Source organism: Aethalodelphis obliquidens, unplaced genomic scaffold, assembly GCF_003676395.1.
Source record: "Aethalodelphis obliquidens isolate GAN/ISIS:26980383/991018 unplaced genomic scaffold, ASM367639v1 scaffold29, whole genome shotgun sequence".
In the NCBI taxonomy this organism is placed as follows: Eukaryota; Metazoa; Chordata; class Mammalia; order Artiodactyla; family Delphinidae; genus Aethalodelphis; species Aethalodelphis obliquidens.
This window is the reverse complement of record NW_020837973.1, coordinates 4,214,125-4,237,395: the sequence shown is the minus strand read 5'-3', so window position 1 is coordinate 4,237,395 and position 23,271 is coordinate 4,214,125. Positions and strand designations below refer to the sequence as shown.

The 23,271-nt window shown below is 44.3% G+C and overlaps 1 protein-coding gene across 11 annotated transcripts in view; it reads right to left on the bottom strand.

Annotated features, from left to right (window-relative positions):
* Nucleotides 1–23,271, bottom strand: part of ICE1 (interactor of little elongation complex ELL subunit 1) — a 58,885-nt gene that overhangs the window by 15,884 nt on the left and 19,730 nt on the right. For 9 of the 11 annotated variants that reach the window (XR_003436869.1, XR_003436872.1, XR_003436873.1 and 6 more), the window contains exons 8-16: nt 20,983–21,065; nt 20,726–20,765; nt 20,587–20,643; nt 13,979–14,065; nt 11,859–12,268; nt 4,915–9,630; nt 4,216–4,248; nt 3,547–3,715; nt 802–962 (exon numbers count right to left, since the gene is read on the bottom strand). Coding sequence is in view for 4 of the 11 variants with exons in the window: in XM_027125473.1 (XP_026981274.1) it covers nt 802–962; nt 3,547–3,715; nt 4,216–4,248; nt 4,915–9,630; nt 11,859–12,268; nt 13,979–14,065; nt 20,587–20,643; nt 20,726–20,765; nt 20,983–21,065 (5,756 nt within the window). In the remaining 7 variants the exon portion in view is untranslated. Of the gene's footprint in view, nt 1–801; nt 963–3,546; nt 3,718–4,215; nt 4,249–4,914; nt 9,631–11,858; nt 12,269–13,978; nt 14,066–20,586; nt 20,644–20,725; nt 20,766–20,982; nt 21,066–23,271 lie in introns of those variants that run through there. The other 2 variants (XM_027125471.1, XM_027125474.1) reach the window with 2 other exon arrangements.

Below are 23,271 nucleotides of genomic sequence, written 5' to 3'. Positions count from 1 at the left end.
TGATTTTTTAAATTCCCTAACTTTTTATCTATCAATAGCCCTCTCCTTTTCTTTTTATAAGAAAATAAAAGTCTAATGAAGAGTCATATCAAAAAGTACTAAAAAGGAAAGCAAAATGACATGTAAAAGTCGACTACATGCATAAGCCAGAATTTTTTTAAAAGAGGACAGTAATACAGTCATTAAAAAGGGCAGAACAAAGTGAAAGTTAACCCCTCACTGACTTCAATACCTCTTCTTAAAGATTACCACTATCAATTCAGCATCCAGCGATTCTCATTAGAGAAAATCTATGAAGAAAAGAACACCAATCTAGATACTATATTAACATATCAGTCACGAAGGAAAATAAGATAATGAAAGAAAACATGGAACACAATACTTAGAACAAACACAAATTCCATCAACTGATAAGAAAAACAGAATATTAGATTCAGAAAAAATCGTAACAGGAAGGAATTGAGATACCAATTTTTTCACTTAAGTACCTACTGTAGAAGCAAATGATGTGCAACTCTTCTGAGCCCTCACATATATATGTGCATGCACAGATTTCATCGCCATAAATTAGTACACAAAAGAAACTTTGCTCAATTAACACAGCACACAGGTCTACAACTTCTCCCAAAGTGTCTCATGCATACTTAATGAACAAAATGCATAAGCTTAGACTAAAATGATATTTTAAAGGATCTAATATGAAGAATAATATCTCTGAAATGGTCACGAACTAATACAAAACCAAATAATAACATTTATATAAGACCTACAAGTACAGTATTACATAAAAAGAAACCTCACCTTCTCCCAATTGAGGAAAGCTCGCAAACAGTTCAAAACTTCTCCTTTAGCGCGTTGCCTGGCTACCAACTGCATTGCCTTATTAATCACCGATTGAGAGATAAATATATCATGCCACATGTTTGCAATGAACAAAGTCAATTTTTCAGACTCTGGAAAATCTATGAGAAAGGAAACAAGATAATAAACCTTTACGTCTGATTAAGTGAATAAATGACAAACTAAGAAGATATTTGAATAATTTCCCCTTGTGCACAGCAGGGCCACCTAAAGCTAAAGGGAGGAAGCCTGACGAGGCCCCAGCCTCAGTTATTTCAACTCTGCTTCTCCATCTCTCCCGCCCATCCCTCCCCTTCCCCCCCCACCAGCCAACCTTTCTTTCTCTTTGGCAAACTTTCTTTAATCGAATTTGAAACACAGTGCATGAGTATACACCACTGTAGAAAAGAGCAATAAACTCCAAAACAAGAAGAGAAGGCAAACCTCCTCTCGCAGGTTCCAGACCCTGCGCCCAGAACCCTCCCATCTGGTGCGTGTCCTTTCAGGCCATGTTTTATGCATTTACAAGACAGAATTCACTTGAAGAACACCTAAGGCTTTTGATATGAAGGGATTTTTTTATAAATTATGACTGATAATCCTTTTCTTATGAATACCTTCTCCAACGCCATGGCTTGTCTTTTCTGTTGTCTAATCAAGTTAATCGAGGCACAGCTTACATACAATAAAATACACTCTGTAAGCAGACAGTTTGAAGGATTTTGACAAATGAACACACCCATGTAACCCCCACTACAACCCACAGATAGAACATTTCCATCATCCCAAATCCCCATGGTCTGACCCTTTCAGTGAATCACTTTGTCCCAAATACAGACAAGCGTGATCTGCTTACTGTCACTTTGCACATGTGCCTTTTCTCAAATATGTATGAAGAGATTTGTAAAGCATGCACCCTTTTCTGCCTGGCATCCCCCTCTCAGCAAAACCCACGTTGCTGCACGCATCACTAGCCCTTCCTCGTTGTCTGAGTAGTATTCCAACTGCTTGGTATACCACACTGGTTTTTCATTCAACTCCTGATGGACCTCTGTCTCCAACCATGGGCTGTTATGAATTAAGATGCTCTGAATACCTGTGAAGTGTATACGGATATGTGGGTATGTCTCTATTTCTGTTGAGTAAGTACCCGAGAGTGACATATCTGTGTCATATGACAAACTGTTTAATTTTATAAGAAACTGTCAAAGTGTTCCGCAACTGGTTTTATCAGTCAACACGAAGATTCGGATCTTGTTTGGCATGACGCCACATCTTTTTCATTGTCTCTGTTCTGTTTTATCTAACACTGCACTGCAGGGTGTATAGAGAGAGGGTAACTCAAAGCATAAACTCACTGTGCTATTTTGATCTGTTACTTTGGAAACCTTGTGCTTATCTGATTATACTTCCTCCTGTCCCAGGACTCCACATGCTGTTCCCTCTGCCTGGAATTTTCTCCCTCACTTTTATCTTCACATCTAAGTTCAAAAGGCACTCCGATGAGGAAAGCTTCCTCGACCCCTGAGACTCTCTCAAACCCACCTTCCACAGCACAAGTCATTCATTCAACAGATACTTAACGAGAGCATACAAGACATTCTCCTGGGGTGAGGATGTAGTAGGAACAAGACAAACAAAATCCCTGTCCTTAGAGTATACGACCTAGCAGAGGAAAGAGACAGCAAACAAAAAGGTAACAGTGTAACCATAGCAAAACGGAGGGAAAAGCTTCCCCGCAGAGAACCTGTTACAAAGACCCAGAGGTGAGAGCGGGCTGGGTGTGTTTGAGGAAGAACCAGAAATCCCACCTGGGCTCTGCAGAGTCCCTGTTGCCCTGCTTCCTGCTGCCCTTCACTGACAAAACCTGACGTGTGCGCCCCACTGGAAGGCTGCATCTATAGCTGGGTTTGGTCACCGTCAAAGCCTTAACACTTATGTGCACCCCGTAACTATTTGTTAAATAAGTCAGTGACTGAAAAAATAAATGAAGTGGGCAACAAACACAGCAGCCTCACTCACAACTCTACCAGTGACAGATTCAATTATCCTGATTTATAAGCCCCATAAACATTATGGTAATAAAAGATTATCAATCTTTGCAATCTAGATAAGACTCTCTGATGTAGCATTAAATTCCATTTGTGTGTCATTTTGCTATATTAAAATGTTTCCACTGATGATCTGATATGAAGGAGTCCTATTTGCTCCATTAATAGACTTAAGAAATAGTAGTAAAAGGAAAAGAGAATCAAAGGACAGCCCTCCTTTCCATTTCTCCCTGAAACTCTTCTTTCCATGGGCTTATGAATCCATCTTAGCGTTTCTGCCCTTTCCAGCTAGTAACAGAGCAGAGCGGTTTGTCACTCTAAAATGATTCCATTATCTTGTGTCAACTATATCTGACTCTAAAGTAGATGCACAAGGAACAAAACCGACACGCACTAATGAGAGATACACTTTTCTACACAAGTGGAAATGTATATGCTGACCTAAGTAAGCTTAAGTCACACAAATTCTCCCACTGAAAACCAGGAATGGCTGGGTCTATAGCTAAGGCTCTTCATGCCTTCTGGTAAATGCACAAGATAACATGATTTTAAAAGATACACAGCAATACCTTAGCTGAAAATACAGATGCATATATGAGCAGATAAAAAAGCAACAACCCGTTTTCAATACAAGAATGTTGCCATCTAAACATACCTTCCTTAAGTAGACTGTAGCAAAACAAGCGAGCTCTCTCCAAGTCTCCCAGCTGCCGACAAATACCCACATACACTCTGCAGAGGGCGTGGATGTAATTGTGCTCCACAGACATCTTCTGAATTTTCAGTTCTGAGAGAATAGAGTGAAGCAAGCACTCTGCTAAAGGCTGAATTGGAAGAAAAAAAAAAAAACGAAAAGGCAATGTACACTGATACTTATCTTCAGCCTACTAAAGACCAGCTAAAAGTTACAAAATTAAGTACCTTTTGGAAAGTCTCAGAAAGTAGAGGACAACACCCACCGTGGTAACTTCCTTTAGCAGGGAAAGCCGTGAGGCTCGGGGAGGAGAGAGCCCATGCCTGTCGGTGTCCGGGGGTCAGCGGGGCTGCAGGGGCCACGGGGCGAGTCCCAGGACACCTGGATGCCTACTGTCACTACCACCACTCCTACAAATGACCACTTTTTGTTTTTTACTACAATAATCTGTGTGTATGTATTAAATCCACTCATATTCTACTCCCATTCTTGTTTTCTGAACTCCAATGTACTCTACACATTTATCCTGTTTAGATCTTAAAATACTGGGTAATGTTTTCCTCACCCAGGAAAAGGAGCATTAAATAATTTGATACATTCATTTGAAAATAAACATCTTTCCAAAGTTACCTGTACTGCTCTTTGGGCTTTCTGAAATGCAACCTAAGAAAAATAAATATTTATACCATTGTGATTCCAAGGATGTACAGATAACCGATAAAGCATAATCCATGGGACACCGGAAATCATCCACCCAGTATCAACATAAATATGTAGAAAACAAAAACCAAGGAAAGTCCTAATAAACCATGTAGGTAAATCTGCATAATCCTCCCCCAGCCCCCTTCCTGAAACTAAGCATCTGTTCCTGTTTGATTTCTGACCTACACCAAGGGAAGTGGGAGGAACCCACACACTACCTTTCTGACTCTCAAAATCCTCAAGTGTGTATATAATATCATTCACAGAAAAGAAAGTCTCTATTACATAGCAATTTGATGCTCTGAAGCAAATCATTCTGAGCTTTTAAGCATGCCAGAATCAATAGGAAATATGCAATTTAAGTCCTGACAGGCTTTTTTTTTTTTCCCTTTAAAATTTTAAAGTATTTGGTGAATACAAATTATCAAATCTCCGACATCTTATCACTTCTCAAATGTATAAAATGCTGGCTAGAAATAAAGTACAGGTCCTAATGTTTACACAGGTGACTGCCCATCTCTGAGAATAAACTTCTGTTCAGGGCCACCTCCCCTTTCGCTGACAGGAGACGGCCTCTGTCTGAGGACATGCGATTCCTAACGCTCCCAGAGCAAAGGAGCCACATACCTTTTTTGTTGTGCTAAATTCATAAACAACTTCTTTCTCTTGATCTCTCATCACAGGCTTTTTGGAGATGTTTCCCACATACACATGACTGCGAATGACAGGTAACAGGTCAAAGGACGACTCTGCGATCTTCTTCAGAGCCTCCGCTACAGCTCTGTCATAGGACTCCACGGCTTCCTTGGGGCTCAGGGGTGACTGTGAGACTGTACTGACGGCCAGAAGACGACGCCCCTCCTCCTCTGTCCTCACAGCTGCAGCCTGGGAGGGGTTCCTTTGGGGGCTCCTGCTGACACCCTCTGAGGGGGGCTCTGGCTCCGGGGACCCGCTGTCCAGGCGCAACCTCTTAGCACTCCTCGGTGTGCCCGCTGACAGTGCCCTTTTCCCACCTGAACACTGCGGAGGCTCTGGATCTCTCGACTTATCCTGCGTACAGTCACCACCAGAGCTACCCCCTGCTTTCACAAAGGCGGTTGAGCTTGAAGTGATGGCTTTGAAGCCCCTGATGGCGCTGGCGGGCCCCGGTAGGTTCTTGGAGTCGGCCGGCGGGCCTCGCTTAAGCTGAATGTTCCCTTTGAGGATGCTGAGGGTGCGGGCCCTGGCAGACAGCTCTGGGTACATGGTGTCCAGGATCTTCACGGAATTCTCCTGGGGCACTGCCACTGCCGGATGGGCAGAGGCGAACGGGGGCAGGCGGCCGGGCACGGGGACGGCGTGCTTTGGGGTCGCAGCACAAAACTGCAAAGGAGATGACAAGACCCTGTCATTGGCCGGGGCGGTGGATGGGGATGCATGTGGAGGAGAGGAGTGCCCCGGCTCCTCCAGCAAGGGGGACACCATAGGCGACACCGGGATCTCACACGGCGGAGAGATCGGGCCGTGGGGAGAGACGGGTGAGCAGGGGCTGGAACTTGACGTCAGTGGAGAGGCTGGCTGTGAAGTCCTCGGAGGCGTGGCTATCAGAGGAGCCAGCAACGGGGGCAGGGGGGGGCCCACCTCCTGCCGGATCTTACTTAGCGTGTCCACACAGCAGTCCGCAGGAGTGGACGTGTCGGCGCTGGCTAGGATGGTCTGCGTTTGACTTCTCTGAGTTTTTCCGTTCCCTCTTTCTCCAGAAAATGACGGAGAAACTTCATTCTGAGTAGTCTCCATTCTGCTCGACGCTAACATCTTCACTGGTTTGTTTGTCTGATCTCTGTTTGAAATCTTTGATCGATTCTTATTTTTGCTCAGCGGCTCTAGTTTCGAATTATAGTACGTGTGATCAGAAGGAACCGTCTGAGTCTCAAAGTTCTGATCATAAATCTCAGAGCTAATCCTCACGCTGGGCTTAACGGGTCTATTCCGTAAACGACTTTTATCAAAGTTAGTACTCTGACCGCTGCTTGAAATATCGCCCTGGGTTCCGGCCACACTACTGCCACACTGGGGCTCCTGAGGAGGAGGGCCGGGGCGACCGGTCTCTGGGGACTTCTCCACGGAAGGAAGTGGAATGAAACCAGCTGCCAGCCCTTCTGGATCCGGGGAAACAGGGGCATCTTCAGGGGCGTCACACAGGATAACCTGGTCCACTTCTGGCATGAGAGCTACCCCATTGATGATGGTCCAGTTGTCCCCTTTCTCAATGACTAGATTCTGATCCTTATTTATCAGCACGTTTATAACCTCGGAAGTCACTGTAGAGATCTGACACTGAAACGCCACTTCCCCTGGCCCCACTCCCGGGGCAGCGCACAGGGGCAAGGGCTCCGGGGGTTCTGACGAGGCCTCTTCCTTACCATCCACTGGCCTGATCGCATCCAAGTTACCCGCAGATCTGCTCTGCATGTTTTCATGTCCAGGTCCACCACTAGTGGGAGAACTGCCCTGAGTGTCCGAGCCGGCCGTCGGCAGGGGTGAAGAGGAGCCGGCTGTTTCCAGAGGCAGAACTTGCTCTTTCTCATGCTCCGCTGTGACGCTGTCAGGTGCATTTAAGAGCTGTAACTCACCAGCATCCTTCCCACCAGCGTCCTCCCGGTCGGGCTGCAGCTCCTGGTGGATCCTGGTGAGCACCTCAGGCAGCGTCTCCAGGGAGTGCTGAGCAAGCCGCCGCCTCATGTCCCTTAAAAGACAGTCGTCTTCCTCCGAGGAGCCGACGCACTCCTCAGAGGTTTCTAGTGTTTCCTCTTCACACAGTTGCTTTCTGTACTTTTCTCCTGACGGTTCACTTTGCTTTAATTCCTTGTTCATCCCTTTATTTAGGGCTCCCTTGTTAGAACATTCTGAAACAGAGTCCCCTGAACTATAATCTCTTAACTGACAACTTTCAAGAAACATCACGACCTCGGACGTGGAAAGTCCGTCTGTCTCGGAGAGCGCGCTGAGGTTACAGTCCCGCAGAGCCGAGGTCAGGCACCCCACCTCGACGGAAGGTCTGGTCTCGGCCGCACCGGCGCTGGCAGCCCCCATGCCTCGTCCGGAGGCCCCACCAGCACTCTGCTGGCCGCCCTCCAGCCCGGCTTCGGGATCGTTCTCTCCCTCACTGCAGCTTGGCGCGTCACCCTCTTCTACCTCAGTGTCACCTCCGCCTGCCTCGCGGATGCCCGTGTAACAGTACAGGGCACCAGTGAGGCTGCTCTGCGGGACAACACATTTCTCCTCATCTTTGCTGCCAAACGCTGGTGAAAAAGCAGTCTCTGTGGTGTCTAGAGCTTCAGGAGAAGCACCCCCGGGAATGTGAGACGGCAGCTGCGGATGCTCCTTTGGGCCGTGCTGTACAACAGACGGGTCCATTGTAACGGCCAGAGCCTCCCCAGAGGCTCTGACTGTGTCTCCAACAGGAAAACCTCTTGACAGCGTCACCTCCGTGGCTGGAAGTTTATCCACATCCAGCCTGGACGTGTCCACATTTGTGGCAGGAAGACACGGGCTCTGCTCCTGCACCTCTTCCTGCACTGTGGCTTCCGTCACAATGTCTTGGTTTGGGACCAGGATGTTGTCAGAAGAGAAAGATAATGTACTATCTGTGGGATAATGGGAACTTTCTACTGGTAAAGAAACCCCTGGAGAATCAAAGTCTGATTTTCTCCAGGAGGAGGAAACTCCCAGGGCAGTGTTCTCTATAGCAGCTGCCTCCCTGCTTCTCGGTGCTGTGGGCGCTCTCTCCCCACATCTTGCTCCAGATGGTGTCCGACCAGCCCCATTATCAACGTCTGTCACTAAGGGGGGCTCCCTCCTAGACAGTCTCGAGGGTTCCCATCGTGCGCCCTGCATGGTTTCAGGCCGTGCCTGCTTGGTGATAACTGACACCTGGTTAGGCAACAAGGATGCAGGCGCCCTGAATCCTGCAGAACTGTTATCCTCTCCAGCACGTTCAGGCTTGGGTGCTGATCCTCTGCTTTCTGAGGACGCCGCCGCCTCTTGTTCACGTTCAGGTTGAGGTCCCAGCCTTTCTTCACCACTTCGCTGTAACAGATCACTGTGGTGCCACAAAGTGCTTTCACCAAAGCCAAAGCCACTCCTGATCAAGCCAGACTGAGGCCCTGCCGACGATGTGAAACCTGACCGACTCGGCGTGAGCTCGACCCTCGGACCTTGCCTTTCACCTGGCCCGCCTCTGGCGGCTCCCGAGAATCCTGACTGCAGGAGTGAGCAGATATCGTTCATGCCCTTCACAAGGGTCGTACACCCCACCTCGCTGCCCCTCTGACCATTAGAATCAGATGCCCCCGACACTGGGCTCAGAGCATGTAAGCTGTTCTCCAGATGGCCTTCTCCTATGGGACACTCCGGGGGCTCAGAATGTACATCTAGTATGGTGAACATGGCAGCTTGTGATTTCTGCTCCAAACGATGCAGTTCGGGAGGGCCTACTTCAGTAGGAACAGATGTTTCAGCGTCATCCTCCAACCCAGAGGGAGTCCGGGGGTGACCGCAGAGAGATGAGGCCACGGGGGAAGACAACTCCTCTCCCAGACCGAGCACCGCGGCAACCAGCGCGGCCCCTGCTGCCCCTGGGGCAGAAGGGTCTCCCGAAATGAACCCTCGCATTGCTTCTCTTTCCTTCTCCAATTCTCCAGACAGTCCCTGAAAATGACCAGAAGTGGACAGACGACCTGATGCTGAAGTGACTCCATCAGTCAGTGTCCACTTGGTCACCTCTAATTTAGGTGATCCTATCACTCTGGACACTAGGGTTTTTCCTTCAGGTGCGCTGGGCTCATTCGATGGCCACGGGCCCAGGGTAGGATGACATGAGTCTGACGTCCCAAGAGCCGTGCCCTCCTCTACAGGCAGGCCGCTCGAGAGCTGCTCAACACGCCCGCTGCCCGTGGGTTCAGGACGTGTCTTCTCTGTCTGCACTGACCCATCCATCTCCCAAGCCTGTCTCTGTCTTCCTGCCTCATCCAAAATGCCTCTTTCTCCCTTGCTCACGAACTCAGATGACACCGTCCAGTGTTTCTCATGAGCGGAGGGGAACGTGGCTGCAGGTTCTCTCAGGTTTGCTGTAAATGTCCCAAACCCAACCGCTGTCACCTCACTGACTTCCAATGTATTTAGAGCTTGGGTGGCTTCGTGTGGCTGGAGCTTTTCCTCCCATGTTCCAGTTCCTTTACTTTTTCCAGATGAGCTAAAACAATCCAGCAATTCTGGTGTATCATCTTCTGAAACAGGCTCAGAATTCCTATGTTGGGCTGAATCATGATCACTGGAATCTGTACACTCTCCAAAGTAGATTTCCTTAAATATAAATGAATTACATTAATTAGTTAGTAAAACACTACTTCAGTCAACTAAATGCAACTACCACCTAAATGCATTAAAAAAAAGTGTGTGCTTCCTGAAGAATCTGAGGAAAGGGTAGTCCACTCTCTGGACTCTATCAACGGATGGGTAGGTCTCAATGAGCACAGCACTGCTTCTTCTTTCCTTAAAGAAGCCGCCTCTCCCCAGCGTTTCCTGCACTCACACTGCTTCTCCCCAAACGGAGAAGCTTCCCAGTTCTAATCCACATGCAGCCTAGGGTTAGGTCTGTTCTCCTAACTTCGAAGCAGGCCTCCTCTCAACTCTGACGTCCCCATTTTCTGGCCCAAAAGGCTTCCGCCTCTAGCTGCCCAGCCCCGCCTGCCTTCCCCGGCGAGCCGCAGGCTCTGGCCCAGGGCAGCTCGCCCCAGCGCCAGCCCGGCCATCGCTCTGGGTGTCACCCTGCAGACCCCTCTTGCCACACCTCATGCCTGTGCTGCACCCCGACACCTCTGCCTCCTCCACAGCCCCTGACTCCCGGTCTGCTCTGGAAGCCTCCCTCCCCATCTTGAGTGGTAGAGACCACACGGCCCCCAGGAGAGCCGGTTCAGCCACCCACCCTGCGAGGCCCAGGGACTGACGAAGAGTCACCACCGCTGACATGAACTTGCTCCCACTGGAGAAACCCTTTCCTCCCTTGGATGGATGCTAGGGCACCATCACCCCCTGGTCTTCCTCTGCTGTCCTGACCTCTTCTCCTCTTCTGTTTGGCCGCGTCGGCACTGACAGCTCTCCAGGACTGTCGGGACCCGACCCTCTCCTACACGTGTATTCCGGGGGGATGACAGCACGCAGCCCCGGGCCTCTGCTGGCCCCCAGGCTGAGGCACCCCGGCACCTGCGTCCACCCAGCCTGGCTCTGAGCACCAAGCCCACGGAAGGGGGTACAACTCGCACACGCCGCACCTGGAAATCCCGCGCACACCTAGCACCTAACATTCCTACGTTACCTCCCCGCCCAAAGAGGTTCTTCTTCTCTGTTGTTTCCAACATCCTCAACCCCCCACTCACCTAACAACCATACCGCAGATCTCACGAGACGTGCTGCTCGCTCAACCTCGAGACCTTTTCCAAACCAGTTGACTCAAATGCTACTACTGTTCAGGTGTCAAGAACTGAGGAAACTGCTGATTAAATGACTTCCCGACTACAGTCCTGCCTCCTTCCCGACTCTCCCCTCTAACTCCCCATTCATACTGTGACTAAACGAAAACCTTCAAGTGGAACTCAACCATTAGCTCCACTTCTTTGGATCCATCGAGGATTTCCCTTTGCCTTCAGGATACAATGGAAAGTCCTTAGGACACACATGGACCTGGAGACCCGGTCTGGGTGAATGCCCCCAGCGCCAGGTTTGCCCTGAGTCCAACACCTCTGTGTAAACAGTTCCTCCAGCTGACACAACGCACCCCTCCACGCGCTCGGCCGGGACACCTGCTCGCTGGAGACGCTCCCGCCCGGCCTCCGCCCGGCCTCCTTCCAGCATGAGCTCCATGTCCAGCTCCCTCCAGCAGCATGCTTCCCAGCAGCGCGGACTCCACCACGGCCGTTATGGGGGCAACCGCCACACAAGACCCCACCAGGGGTGACCACAGCCCATGTCACCTCAGCTTTCCAGTGTCTAGCACCAGGTCCAGAACGTAACAGACATGCATTATGGTTTCTCGAATGAAGGATGTGACTCAAGGAGTCATTTATCTGTTCCTTAAGCCAAAAAGCATACAAATCTGCTTTGTCAAGACTAACTTCCTAAAAAATTACAATAAACCATTCTGAAAACACACAAAAAGATGATGAATTCATTGCATGAAGGTGGGGAATTCAGCAACCTCATTGACCTGCATGCTCTATACATGGACTTCCCATCTCTGAAAGACTCCATGTCTGTAAACACTTGTTTAATTCACTCATTCCATATCTGTTGTGTCAGGCACTAAAGATAAGAGTAAGCAATTAAGACACGGGAGACTTACAGTACACTGTAGGTTAAAACAATAAAAATGCACCCCTAGCACAAGATGAAAAAAGCCGTATGTGCACGTGGACCCGAGGGCACTGGCCCGCCTTGTTAAATCCTCACTTTCCTCCCTGACAGCTGGTCTGAGATCCCGTAGCAGGATGGACAACATGGCCACCAAGTAATGCAAATACAAAGTGTCAACTTACGGGTGAGAGTGAGGACGGAAATGCACCCAGGTGTGGGGACGACAGCAGAGGGGGTGAGGGCACCGGGGACAGAAGAGGAGGGGGCAGCTTGAAGAAGTCGACGGCAGCCTGAAGATCTTCATCAAAAGAATGATCATGATCAGAAAAGTCAGCACGGTCATCCTCATTCCTCTGCGTTACAGCCTCAGGATTCCGGTCCTCTTTAAAGACACCATTGTCACGGCAAGCTGCTCCACCCAGCCTCTCTCTCCCCGCGTCTTCACACGCAGAGAAGTCGCCCTCTATCTCCATGGACAGCTCTGCCAGGCACGTCTGCACAGCTGAGGTCCTGAGAGGGCTACCCCCTGCTGGAGGGGGCACACCATCCTCCCTGGACTCTAAGTATCTGGGGTTTTCTTTGGCAGGTTTTTCTGTGGGGAAAAAATATATATAAAGAAAACTTAAAAAGAAAATCCTTATTTTAACAGTTCAAAATGCTTGCATTAAATCCAAGTAGAAACATTTTTAAAAGGCAACCAATCCCTTCCTAAAGAATAACCTATAAGACTTGAACATATTCCACAGAAGTATGCTTCCCTCACAACAAGCGAACGAGAAGACAGGCAGGTGGATGGTGAGATGCCCGTGTCCCATTAGCAGCAGGGTGTCCGTGCCAAGGCGCCCATCCACCGCCATGGTAACGGGGCTTGACGATGCCCTCATTCTCTTGGGAAATCAGCAGGACTGGGGAGAAACAGCTTCTGCATACAATGTGATAGGAAACACTATTTTCCCTGTCTAAAATCAACCTATATTAGACTACTCCATGACCATATTTGTATAATTCTCTAACTAAGGAACCTGACTAGGTCACATAAATACTTTGCATTATAACGCAACAAGAAAACTACTATAAAACGTTAGTTCTCTTTGGATTTGGATTTTGGTATACTGCAGTAATGGTAATTGTTAGTAAAAACATCGTGTCCTAGGAAATAACTAGAAATAACCATTTGTCATATTTGAAAGCTGTAAAAATATATTTTGCAGAAGGCCTCAGGGCTCCTTGGAGCAGTGTTTGATAACAGGGCTGGGGAGGGGAAAATACAAGCGGAGCCTTAAACAAGCTTGCAGTACCAGAAGTAAAGAAGTACTCAAAACAGGACGGGACATGCCTAAAAGACCCAGGAGCCAAACTAAAGATGGTCCCAATAACCAAATCTGGAGCAATTTGAATAAGATAATGAAAGTACTGTATTATAACATACAGAATAAAAAAAAAATATCTGTGAGACTACACTGACAGAAACAGTGAATAAACAAGTAAGTGGTGAAAAGCAACAGCTCTTCCTTACTGAAGAATTCCAATTAATACACGTAGGAGGAATGAGGGAAATACAAAAACACTATTAGAGTGGTAATCGTAGCAGACAAGATCCATCAATAGATGCTAAAATCAGTGGGCTACATTGGAGAGAAACAGAATATCTGCAGTGTCAAAGCATCTCCCTCAAGATAATCAATGAATAAGGAAGCAACAGAAACTTTACATGCAGGAACCTGGCCGACACCACCTTAAACAAGCAATCAAGGTTAACATCCCCAGTGACAACGCAGACCCACACACACTCTCCCCTGGCACACTACTGGGGAACTCTTGCCAAAAATACACAGCCTCGCTCTCATACAAGAAAACATCCCACAAACCAAAAGATTCGTATTCTCCAAAAGGGTCAGAGATGTGAGACAAAGAAAGAGCAGTAACTGTCAGACTGGGGGCAATTAAAGGAAGAATGACTGCTAAACGCAACATGGGGTCCTGGGATGGGAGGCGACAAAAGTGGGAAACTCGGTCTTCTGCGTACACCTGCCATATACACCTCCCACCATGTGTCTTCCAGTTTCCATGAATACTCCCTGACGAAAGGTGCTATTACAAAATAAAAAGCCAGATGTATTCACTGAGACTAGGAGTCACCCTGGAGGGAATGGAGTTCTGTATGAATTCAAGTACCCATCCTACTTTATTTCACTCTTTCAATGTGAGATTCAGGAGATATTAAAAAGTGAAGGCATATAATGCCCAAAGTAAGCATTTCTACTGCATGTATGAAATGTACTTCTGGAAGCTTCTCTCTCACCTGGGACACATCTGCTGCCTTCACCAGGTAGTCTGTGTGTTGTATTTATACAGAGCCAGAGTTCCTTCAGAAGTAGTTTTACTTTTCCTGTGAAAGACAGTAAAGTATTAAAGTCATGTCATTTGGCTCATTCTACACGAGGCCAAAACACAGTCCTGTAAAACCGGGATTTTCTAGGGAATTAGAAAACCAGGCAACTTAAAACATCTTCCCCAAATTCAATCATTGCACACAATTCAGTTAGCTACTGATAAAAAGGTCTACTGATGGGCTGAATACAAACTCAGGTTTTTTTTGGAAGGTGGGGTGCAAACAGGGGTAGGACTCAAAAAACCAAATCTACTTGTTAAAGGCCTTTATCACCGTTATGAATGCACAGTATAAATAAATTTTTGGTCTATGCATTTTCTACAGAGAGTGATAAGAGACTGGGGTCGGGGGGGGAAGCATAGATACAATGACGGATGGAAGAGATTAGGGCTCCAGGTAGTCTACAAAGAACAAAGGACAGTATCCCCTCAGTTCCATGAGGCTATCAGAAAAGCCATCCGAGCTGACCATGCTGTCATTAACTTAGGGGCTTCATGGATCTTGAAAAAAATTTTAATGGCCTTAAGGGGAAATGGGAGGAGACAAAAATGGGTGTGTATAAACATGAATAGGGAGAGAGAATCACACATGAGCAGACACACAGAAAGAAGCATATGCTTCTATAAGGAAAGTGAAAACTTTGGAATTTTCATAAATATTTTTCAAACGGGTTTGATTTCCTAAAATGGTTAAGAATCACTGGTCCAAGTTGAAAGGCAAAGGGCAACTACAACAAAGACAGGCCTAATGAAAGTCATATAACATTAAGAATATTATACTATGGTTTTAAAGTCAACGTTAAGAACACAAATTCCCAAAAATGTTCCAAAGCAAAACATATTCATAAAAATATAAACATGAACAGTTCGTGTCAAATATGCATAAAAAGACAACCCACACTAGTTAAAATTTAACTGAAAATAGCATTAAGTATTAGGTAATTTCAGTCCACCCCTAAGTTCTGTTATAGTTCATTGGAAGTTCTTAAACTGAATCATTTATTGAAAACACTGAAATCTCTAATCCAGTTCTAGAGAGGCTAAAAAGACCAACCTTTTAAACCAAAATTTCTACAAGGAGTCACAAATTTTGGAAGAGGTCAGCCCTATTTAAGTTGGCAAACTACATCGCTCTAAAAAATGAAGTCCATAGTAAGAGGACCAGGACAAATGGGGCACAACAACAGAGAAGTCTGAAAAGTTGGACATTTCCAACCTCTCCTGAGACAAATCAGCCACTGTCACTGTATGAGGTACATCCATTTTTGAGTTTCAAAATTCTATGATCAAGTAGTTTATCTACATTATGATTTAACCTACCCAAAAGCCTGCTTCCAAATACTGTAATCCCCTTTGCTTAAATGACCTGACCAGGATCCCTGCTTATTACGTATACCCAAAGCAGCAAACAAGGAACCTTAAAAAAAAGAAAAAAAGTTACTTTTCTATGCTTATGGAGGCTATTAACCAGAGTTAGGCCTATTTCAACTGAGCACTCATTCATTACTTCCAGTCTGACATAAAAGAGCTATCCATTCCCAGTAAAGCAGAAAATAATTTTCATTGTGGCATCATTAGTTGTGAAAACCTCTTTCAGCTGAACTGCACACCTTCCCCTTATCCTTTAAAATGCCTCCTTTATTAAAATCCAGGCAACTCTGAGTACAGTATTTCTGGACTTTCCTACTCCACTGATTTGTCAGTTTCCACGTGAATAGCACGCTTCTTTAAACACGACAGTTTTATAAGTATGTTTTAATATCTGTACAGGCATGAATGTGGCTCAGAATTTTCCTTTTCAAAAATTAAATTATTATTCCGAACAGCTATTCTTTCCGATAAGCCTTCACCATCTGGTTTTAGAGTGTATATTTATAAATACACATGGGGAAAATGCACATCTTTATGCCTTAAGTCTTTCAATCCAGGAACATAGCATTTACACATGTGTTCAGATGGTTTAGTTTTCCTTCACCGAGGCAGGCATGCTGCTTTCAGGTCTTTCCCTGGACATCTCAGGTCGGCTGCCACCTGAGATCTGGTCGTTCTTATTCCACCCGTTTTGATAGGCTAATGATGGCCCATTGTGCGTGTCCACTGTATATACCTGCACCTTCCCCAGCTCCTATACTTCTGTTTTCCTTTTTCCACATAGATAGTCACATCATTTAAAATGCGGACAATCTGACTCTTCCTTATTAGCACTCACAGCTCCTACTCTTTGCGTCTGCCTGGCTGCACGGCTTAGGGTCTCCAGCACACACAGAAGGGATGGAACAAAAAGCAGGCTTGCCTTGTTTCTGACAGTAATGATTATGCTCTTAGGGTTTCACCTTTCTCAAGTTCAAAATGTTTTTTTCTATTATTACCTCACCAATTTTCTTTTTTAAATGAGGAATGGGTACTGAATTGAGATGATCCTATCATTTTCCTCTTAACCAGTTGTTGTGGTATTCCTGAGATAAATCCTTAAGTCGTAACTTGTCCATATTCTAAATTACTAATAGATTTGAGTTCTTAAGATTTTATTTAGTACTTTTGTAGCTTTATTCCTAAGTAACAGATTTCTGAGCCTTGAAGATATGTATGCATGTTATTCTTAATTGATCTTGGTACAGGGTTATGCTAGTCTAAGAGAATGAAACGGGAAGCATTCTACATTTTTTAAGTTCTAAAACCAAACAATAATAAAGACATCAGTTTTTCACTTCAGGCTTGCTCACCTGCAAGCCACCTAGATCTTCCATGGTGTTGGATCTTTAACTATTTTTTAAATTTTCTTCTGGGTTATTTTTCTGTTCAGGATTGCAACAACTAGTCCATGTCAATTTGAGTATGTTTTCCTACAAAATGGTCCATTTTATGAACATGATAAAATCTGAATATAAATTTGTAAATTAAAAATAATTCTCCAAATGTATTTTTAAAGCTTTCTCAGTCCTGGTGCGAGTCGGGTTTTGTTTCTTCCTTTCTTGATCAGATATGCCAAAGAGCTGTCACCTTCATGAGCATTGCAAAGATCCAGTTATTAGTTTTAATGGTCCCAAATCAAATGCCTTGTTTCCTATTTCATTAATTTATGTTTCCCTCTTCATCAATTCCTTCCTTCTATTTTCCTTAGGTTTCTGCTGTATTTTCCTACCTTCTTAGTCATTCATTTTCTGTAATCCTTGCTTCATTTTCTGTAATTCTTGCTTTCTAACAATCGCTTAAGACCACAAACCACTCACTGAATGCTATATTGACTATATCTCAAAGATTTTAATAAATACTGCCCTGCTTTTGTTTATTTCCAAAACAGATTAGTATTTCAGTTTTTATTTTTTCTGTTATCCAAGAGGGGTTTGTATTTATTATGTGTGTTATCAGTTTTTCAGGGCGGAGGTAGGAGAGATTTTTATTAATATCCTATGAAATATCAGTATCTTCATATCTCCTATTAGATCGTAGCTTTTCGTTGTCTAGTAAATAGTCAGCTTTTATATATGTTTGAAAAAGTATTTTAAAGAATTCAACGTTTGTGGTTTAAGAGTTATATGTAAATCATCCATCCTGCAATTATGATTCCAATTTATCTCCTATTTAAATTCTTGCTTTTACTCTGTATTTCTGAGAAACACACTGAAGCCTCCCATGAAAACAGATTTGGTTATTCCCCCTAGAATATCCAAGCATTTTACTTGACATAGTTTTAAGCTCGAAGGTCATAAGAGCAGTATCTTCTTGACGAATTGTACCTTTAATCAATCTAAATATTTCCTTTTAATCCATGTAAATTCATTTCTAGGTGTGAATTATTTCTTTGTCTTGTATTACTGCTTTCAAGTTAGCATCTGCTTAGCATTTCTTTATCCATCCTCCTATATTCAATCTTTCTGCTTCATTTGATTTTAAATGTATTTCCTTTGAACAAATCAGAGATGGAGATCATACATGAAAATCATGCTCTACAGCTGGGAGGCTTTTCTAAAATAAATATTGTATCAGTGTCCTGCTCTGGGAAGTTTCTTTCTATAGAATTTCTTGATCACATTTTCTCCTTACAGCTCTGTTCTCCCCTCTGAGAAGTCCTAGATGACTACTACAACATCTGGCTCTATGCTCCAGAGTCTTAGGTTTTCCCTAATACCTTTTATTTCCTTATCTTTTTACACCACATTCTCACAGATGTCCACAATTAAATCTCTTGGTTCATTATAGCAATCTTCTATTTGTCCACTCAACAATCCAGTCTTTCGAGTGGGTTTATTTCTACAACGTATTTTTAATATTTGAGAACCCCAACTCAGATTTCACATCAGCAGCCTACGGACAGGTTCTTAGATGTTCTCTAAGGACTCTATTTCAATTGTTATCATTTTCTTCTTGTTCATGATTTAACACCGTTTCCTCAGGGACTAGTTTCTCTTGAGCTCGGTGCCTTTCTTCCCTGTCACTGCTTTTTCTCAGTGACGTCTCTCACAGCCAGAGTACATTTCTACGGCCTCCATTTTTAGTCCTATTCCTCTGGCAATCAATGCAGGTCCTCATCTCATGAACCCACAGGACCCTGTCTTCAGAAGGAGGAAGCAGAGTGAATACGGTTGTGAGGACTTACATGGCATATATACAAATATCTCATTTTCTGGGAACAGGAGGGGCTGTCCTTCAAAGCAGCCATAAGTAACCCAATTTTCTGACATCCACACCCACTCTGGGTCTTCCCATGTCCTAACAAACACTTCAGAGAACTGAACTTTGGGCCACAGCCTGTGGACCATTGCCAGGAACAGTCTCAAAGCCAGAAGGCCACAGGCTTCTCGCCCCTTCGCTGGCCACCTGGCGACTGCCAATGCACTGCCCCTTCTCCCGTGCCCGCTCCTCTGATGTAGGGAAGCACACACTTCTGTGGTGAAAACCTGCTTTTTGAGGGCTGCTGCTTTTCTCTGTAATTTGGGGTTTCATCACCAACTGACACCATCTGCTTTACACCTTCCTCATTAATCTCTAGCACGTTTTAACTATCCTTTTCTTTTTTTCTTAATCTTCTGCCATTTTCATTGGAATTTGAAAGGAAGGCAGACCAACAAAACCCCCAGGCAGTCTTCTCAAAAGTGAAGCCGACCCAGTGCTCTTTCTGCCTAATTTGTAAGGTTTTTCAGAAGTCAGGTATGAACAAAGAAAAGTGTTAAAGATTTACTTAAGAATTAGGTATTAAACCCATTAAGGTCCACAGCTAAATAATCAGCAGATTCCTAAAGACTTCATTTATTTACTTGTTTGGAAAAAATAAACAGTATCCCTTCCCTTACAGTGAGGATAGATTAAAAAAAAAATTATTTGAGAAAGTAACTAGTTCTTTGAAGTTAGAGAATGTATGGCTAGAGAGCAACTATGGAAGGGGGTGAGGGATGTGTTTTAAATAGTGAGGCCTGAGAACAGCAGAATCCTAAAAGAAAGAAGGTTAAAGTCCACAGCTGACTGTTAGCTGGGAAAGCCCAGTGCTGCCGAGTCCGGCTTCTCTCAGCAGCACCTATTACTCAAAGTCCCACTTTCCACACCTCAGAAGAGTAGGAAGAAAGGTCAAAAGCACATGGAATTATGCATCAGTGATAGTGATAAACAGACTCAGGGCCCGGGCAACTGCAAAGTATCAACTGTTAGTCTTAAGCCTTGATCTATGGATTTAAAAAAAAAAAATTAAAGGAAGGAAAAAAAGGTAAAGGAGACTTCTGAAGAGACACTACATACTTGCACAAAACAGTGTAAGTGGTTTTAATAATTTCCATTTGGAGAAAACATGAGTGACATGAAAATACCATTATTTACTTATTTGCCTTTTTAAATGTATCTCTACCAAAACAGTAGAAGATAGGCAGAGAAGAAATTCATAATCTCTTTTTTACAACTAGGAATGAAAACACAAAGAAGGGAAGTCAATGGTCAAGGGTCAAACAGTAAGTAGAAAAACTGACATGAAACTCCAGCATCCCCACTTCTCATGTTACACCTCCTCATCCATGAGGTAGCAGGCTCAGTGCTGCAACGTGCCGGGGACTCTGGGGACGTCCCTGTCCTGTGAGCACCACTGCACTCCTCTGTGTAACTTCCGGCCTTCCGTAAACCCTTCTGTCTTCCAACAATACACTGCAGGGCTTTGACTCCACAGTTTCCCTGCCTGACTTTAACCATTTTTATATATTTGGCACCTATGAAATCTAATACATTAACTTGATAAATTATAATCTAATGAGGAAAACATACTCATTTATTGAAAAGTGTGGAAAGTATAGCTCTCCCAGTTTTCTTTCCCAAGGAATACTGCTTTTCGACTCTTTCATTCACTGTATTATTTTATCAGACAGCAAGGTGGTAACATACACAGATCTAATGAAGACAGGAAATAGGAGATGGCTTCTTCTAACAAAAAACATGTACAGGCCCAGGAATTCCCACAATTATAGGTAAGAGTAACAAGCAACCTCCCAAACCACTAAAAGAAATGCAAAGAGATTGAAACTAAATTTGCAGTATACTTACTTTTATCGATGCTTCCATAAGAATCACTTGAAATTTGTGTTCCAATATGTCTCAACTCTAAAATGTGGGGAAAAAACAGTTAGAAAAGATACTGTATGTCAAAATAGAATTCTTAAGTAAGCATTAACTGAATACTCACCCTTTTCATTTTTCTGTTTAGAAAATTCATCAAGCTTTTCCTGTGAAAACAAAACACGAGCAGTGTTTGCAGTGGATAAAGGAGTGCTAGTTCTAGACGGGATGTAAGAGGGGGCGACCCAGGGGCACTGCTGATTGCCCTCAGCTGGGGGCCTCACGTGTGACTCCTCATGACGAGGACCCACGGGGCTTACAGAGGACCCAAGGAGTCCCGGAGGGAAGATCTGAACATGTGTGGGCACTGCTGTTATCTATTACCTGTGTCTTCCTAAATTCCTTTTCAAGTATTTTCTTTTCATTCCTTAGTTGCTTGAAGTCCTGAGTTTGCTTGACAGCAGCCTCTTTATTTAAAGAGTGCAGTGAAGTAAGAGAGAAAAGTAATTTACCACATTTATAATTACCATTAATGAAGTTCTCAAAATAAACTACTGAGAGCTTTCCTCATTTCTTAAAATTTGAAACAAATTCTGTAAAAAGTTACTGTTCTTTCAGTATTCTATCAGAATCAGGGATAAATGCAGGAACACTTTTGTTTAAACTATTATCTACAAAACTGAAGAATTGGCATATAGGCCCTAAGACTCCTTTCCAATCCTGAAACAAGCCAACCCCGACCCTTTAGTCAGGCAACAAGCCAACGTACAAGATCTTTAGAGGGAGAGGCTGTGGTCCCCTTGTTCTTCAACAATCAGGAACATTCAAGTTTTAGAGATTTAGAACTGTGATTTTATCAAGCAATAGTTAAGACCATTTTCTTCATTTGGGGGAAGGGACAATCTTCTCAATGTTTACTATATTTTTACTCCTTCCTGCCTGGAGTTCCCTTGCATCAAGCCAACTCATTCTAAGTCCCTATATCTTTACATAGATCTACTTTTAAGGTATTTTTATAGCTCTCCTGTGGATCTAGAGCAAATTCTTAACTCGAGTTTTTGGTTCTGAATGGTTCAAATATACTATTAAGAACCTGAGCAGTATTGACTTTATCTGAATATGTTCATATACAATTGCTATGAAAAGTAAAATCCTATAAACACCACAGTAACAATCCTCTCCTGATTCCTCTAACAAACTTGAGTATTTCTTTACCTGATTATTAGCCCTGTCACTTACTAGAAAAATATTTTTGTCACATGGGAAATACACTTTCGCTTCAAAGGAAGTTTGCTGTAAAAGCTTCATATAGTCTCACAGGCATTTTAGATCCCTTTAAAATCTTTCCTTAAATAGACATTATCTCCACACAGTAGCAATAGAAGGTAATACTGAGAGAGAACACAGCGATGTTGTACTTACTGCCACACTCAATGTTTGTGCAACAACCAAATCAGAGGAACACTTGTTAGCAAAACATTTAGAACCTAAGTCTGAAAAATTGGGCTCAATTAAGGCAAGTTAATGACTGGAAATATATTCAGCAACTTCTATTCAAATTCTCACTTCACACTCGAAATGAAAATAAACTGTTCTTCGACAGACTTGCGGTTGCCAATGGGGGCTGGGGGAGGGATGGAGTGGGAGTTTGGGGTTAACAGATGCAAACTATCATATACAGACTGGATACCAACAAAGTGCTACTGTCTAGCACAGGGAAACCATTCAATATCCTGTAGTAAACCATAATGGAAAAGAATATTAAAAAAAAGAATGTTTATATATGTATAACTGAATCACTCTGTACAGCAGAAATTAACTCAACATTGTAAATCAACTATACTTCAATTAAAAAAAAAAAACCCCATTCTCTGAAGCAGAGGACTACAGGAGTGATGACAGGGCAAAGAGCAGGTCCGTGAGCCCCACAGCTACGAGGGCAGCCCCAGCCCACACTGGAGAGAAAGGAGGAGGGGATCAGGGATGGGCTGGCAGGTCACACTTGTCTCTACTTGATGTTATTTCCACGTCACAACCACCCAATAAGGAGGAGAAAACAGAAGAAAAAATCTCGGATTCAATTCCTGAAAGGGCTCTTAGCTGCCACAGGAGGGCTGAGCAGACTCTCGTGTGGCCCTCTGCCTGCTCAGTGTAGACAGAAGGCCCTGAGCAAACGTGGGGTGCCGGGGGCAGGGGGGTGGTGGGCAGGGACACAGTGGAAATTCCCAGTGTAGGGAATCTCACAGAAATCTCTCCATCATGAGTGTGTCACAACCATCCAAATACATCAAGTTTCTCAGTACTAAAAGTAGTATCCTTTTCTACTAACCATTTATTTCGTTAGTAAAAAATGAGACGGCCCCATGAGATTCAACTTTCAAAATTTAAGTCCGTTTCTTGATCGCTGCTTTTTACAGTAAAAGTATGGGCTGTTATTATTTTGAGTGAACACTTCAAGGATATGCCACATTCCATTTCCATGTCTATCCAGTAACTGAGAGAAGTACAGTATTCAACCTTCTTCCTACCAGTACCCTTAATACACTCATCCAGGGATGCACCATCAAAAACAGGACTCAACTACTTGACCAAGTACTACAGCCTTGTACAGTTACCAATCATTCACACAAAGACAATGACTTCCATTAGCTGGACGACAAGAGTGCTAATTAC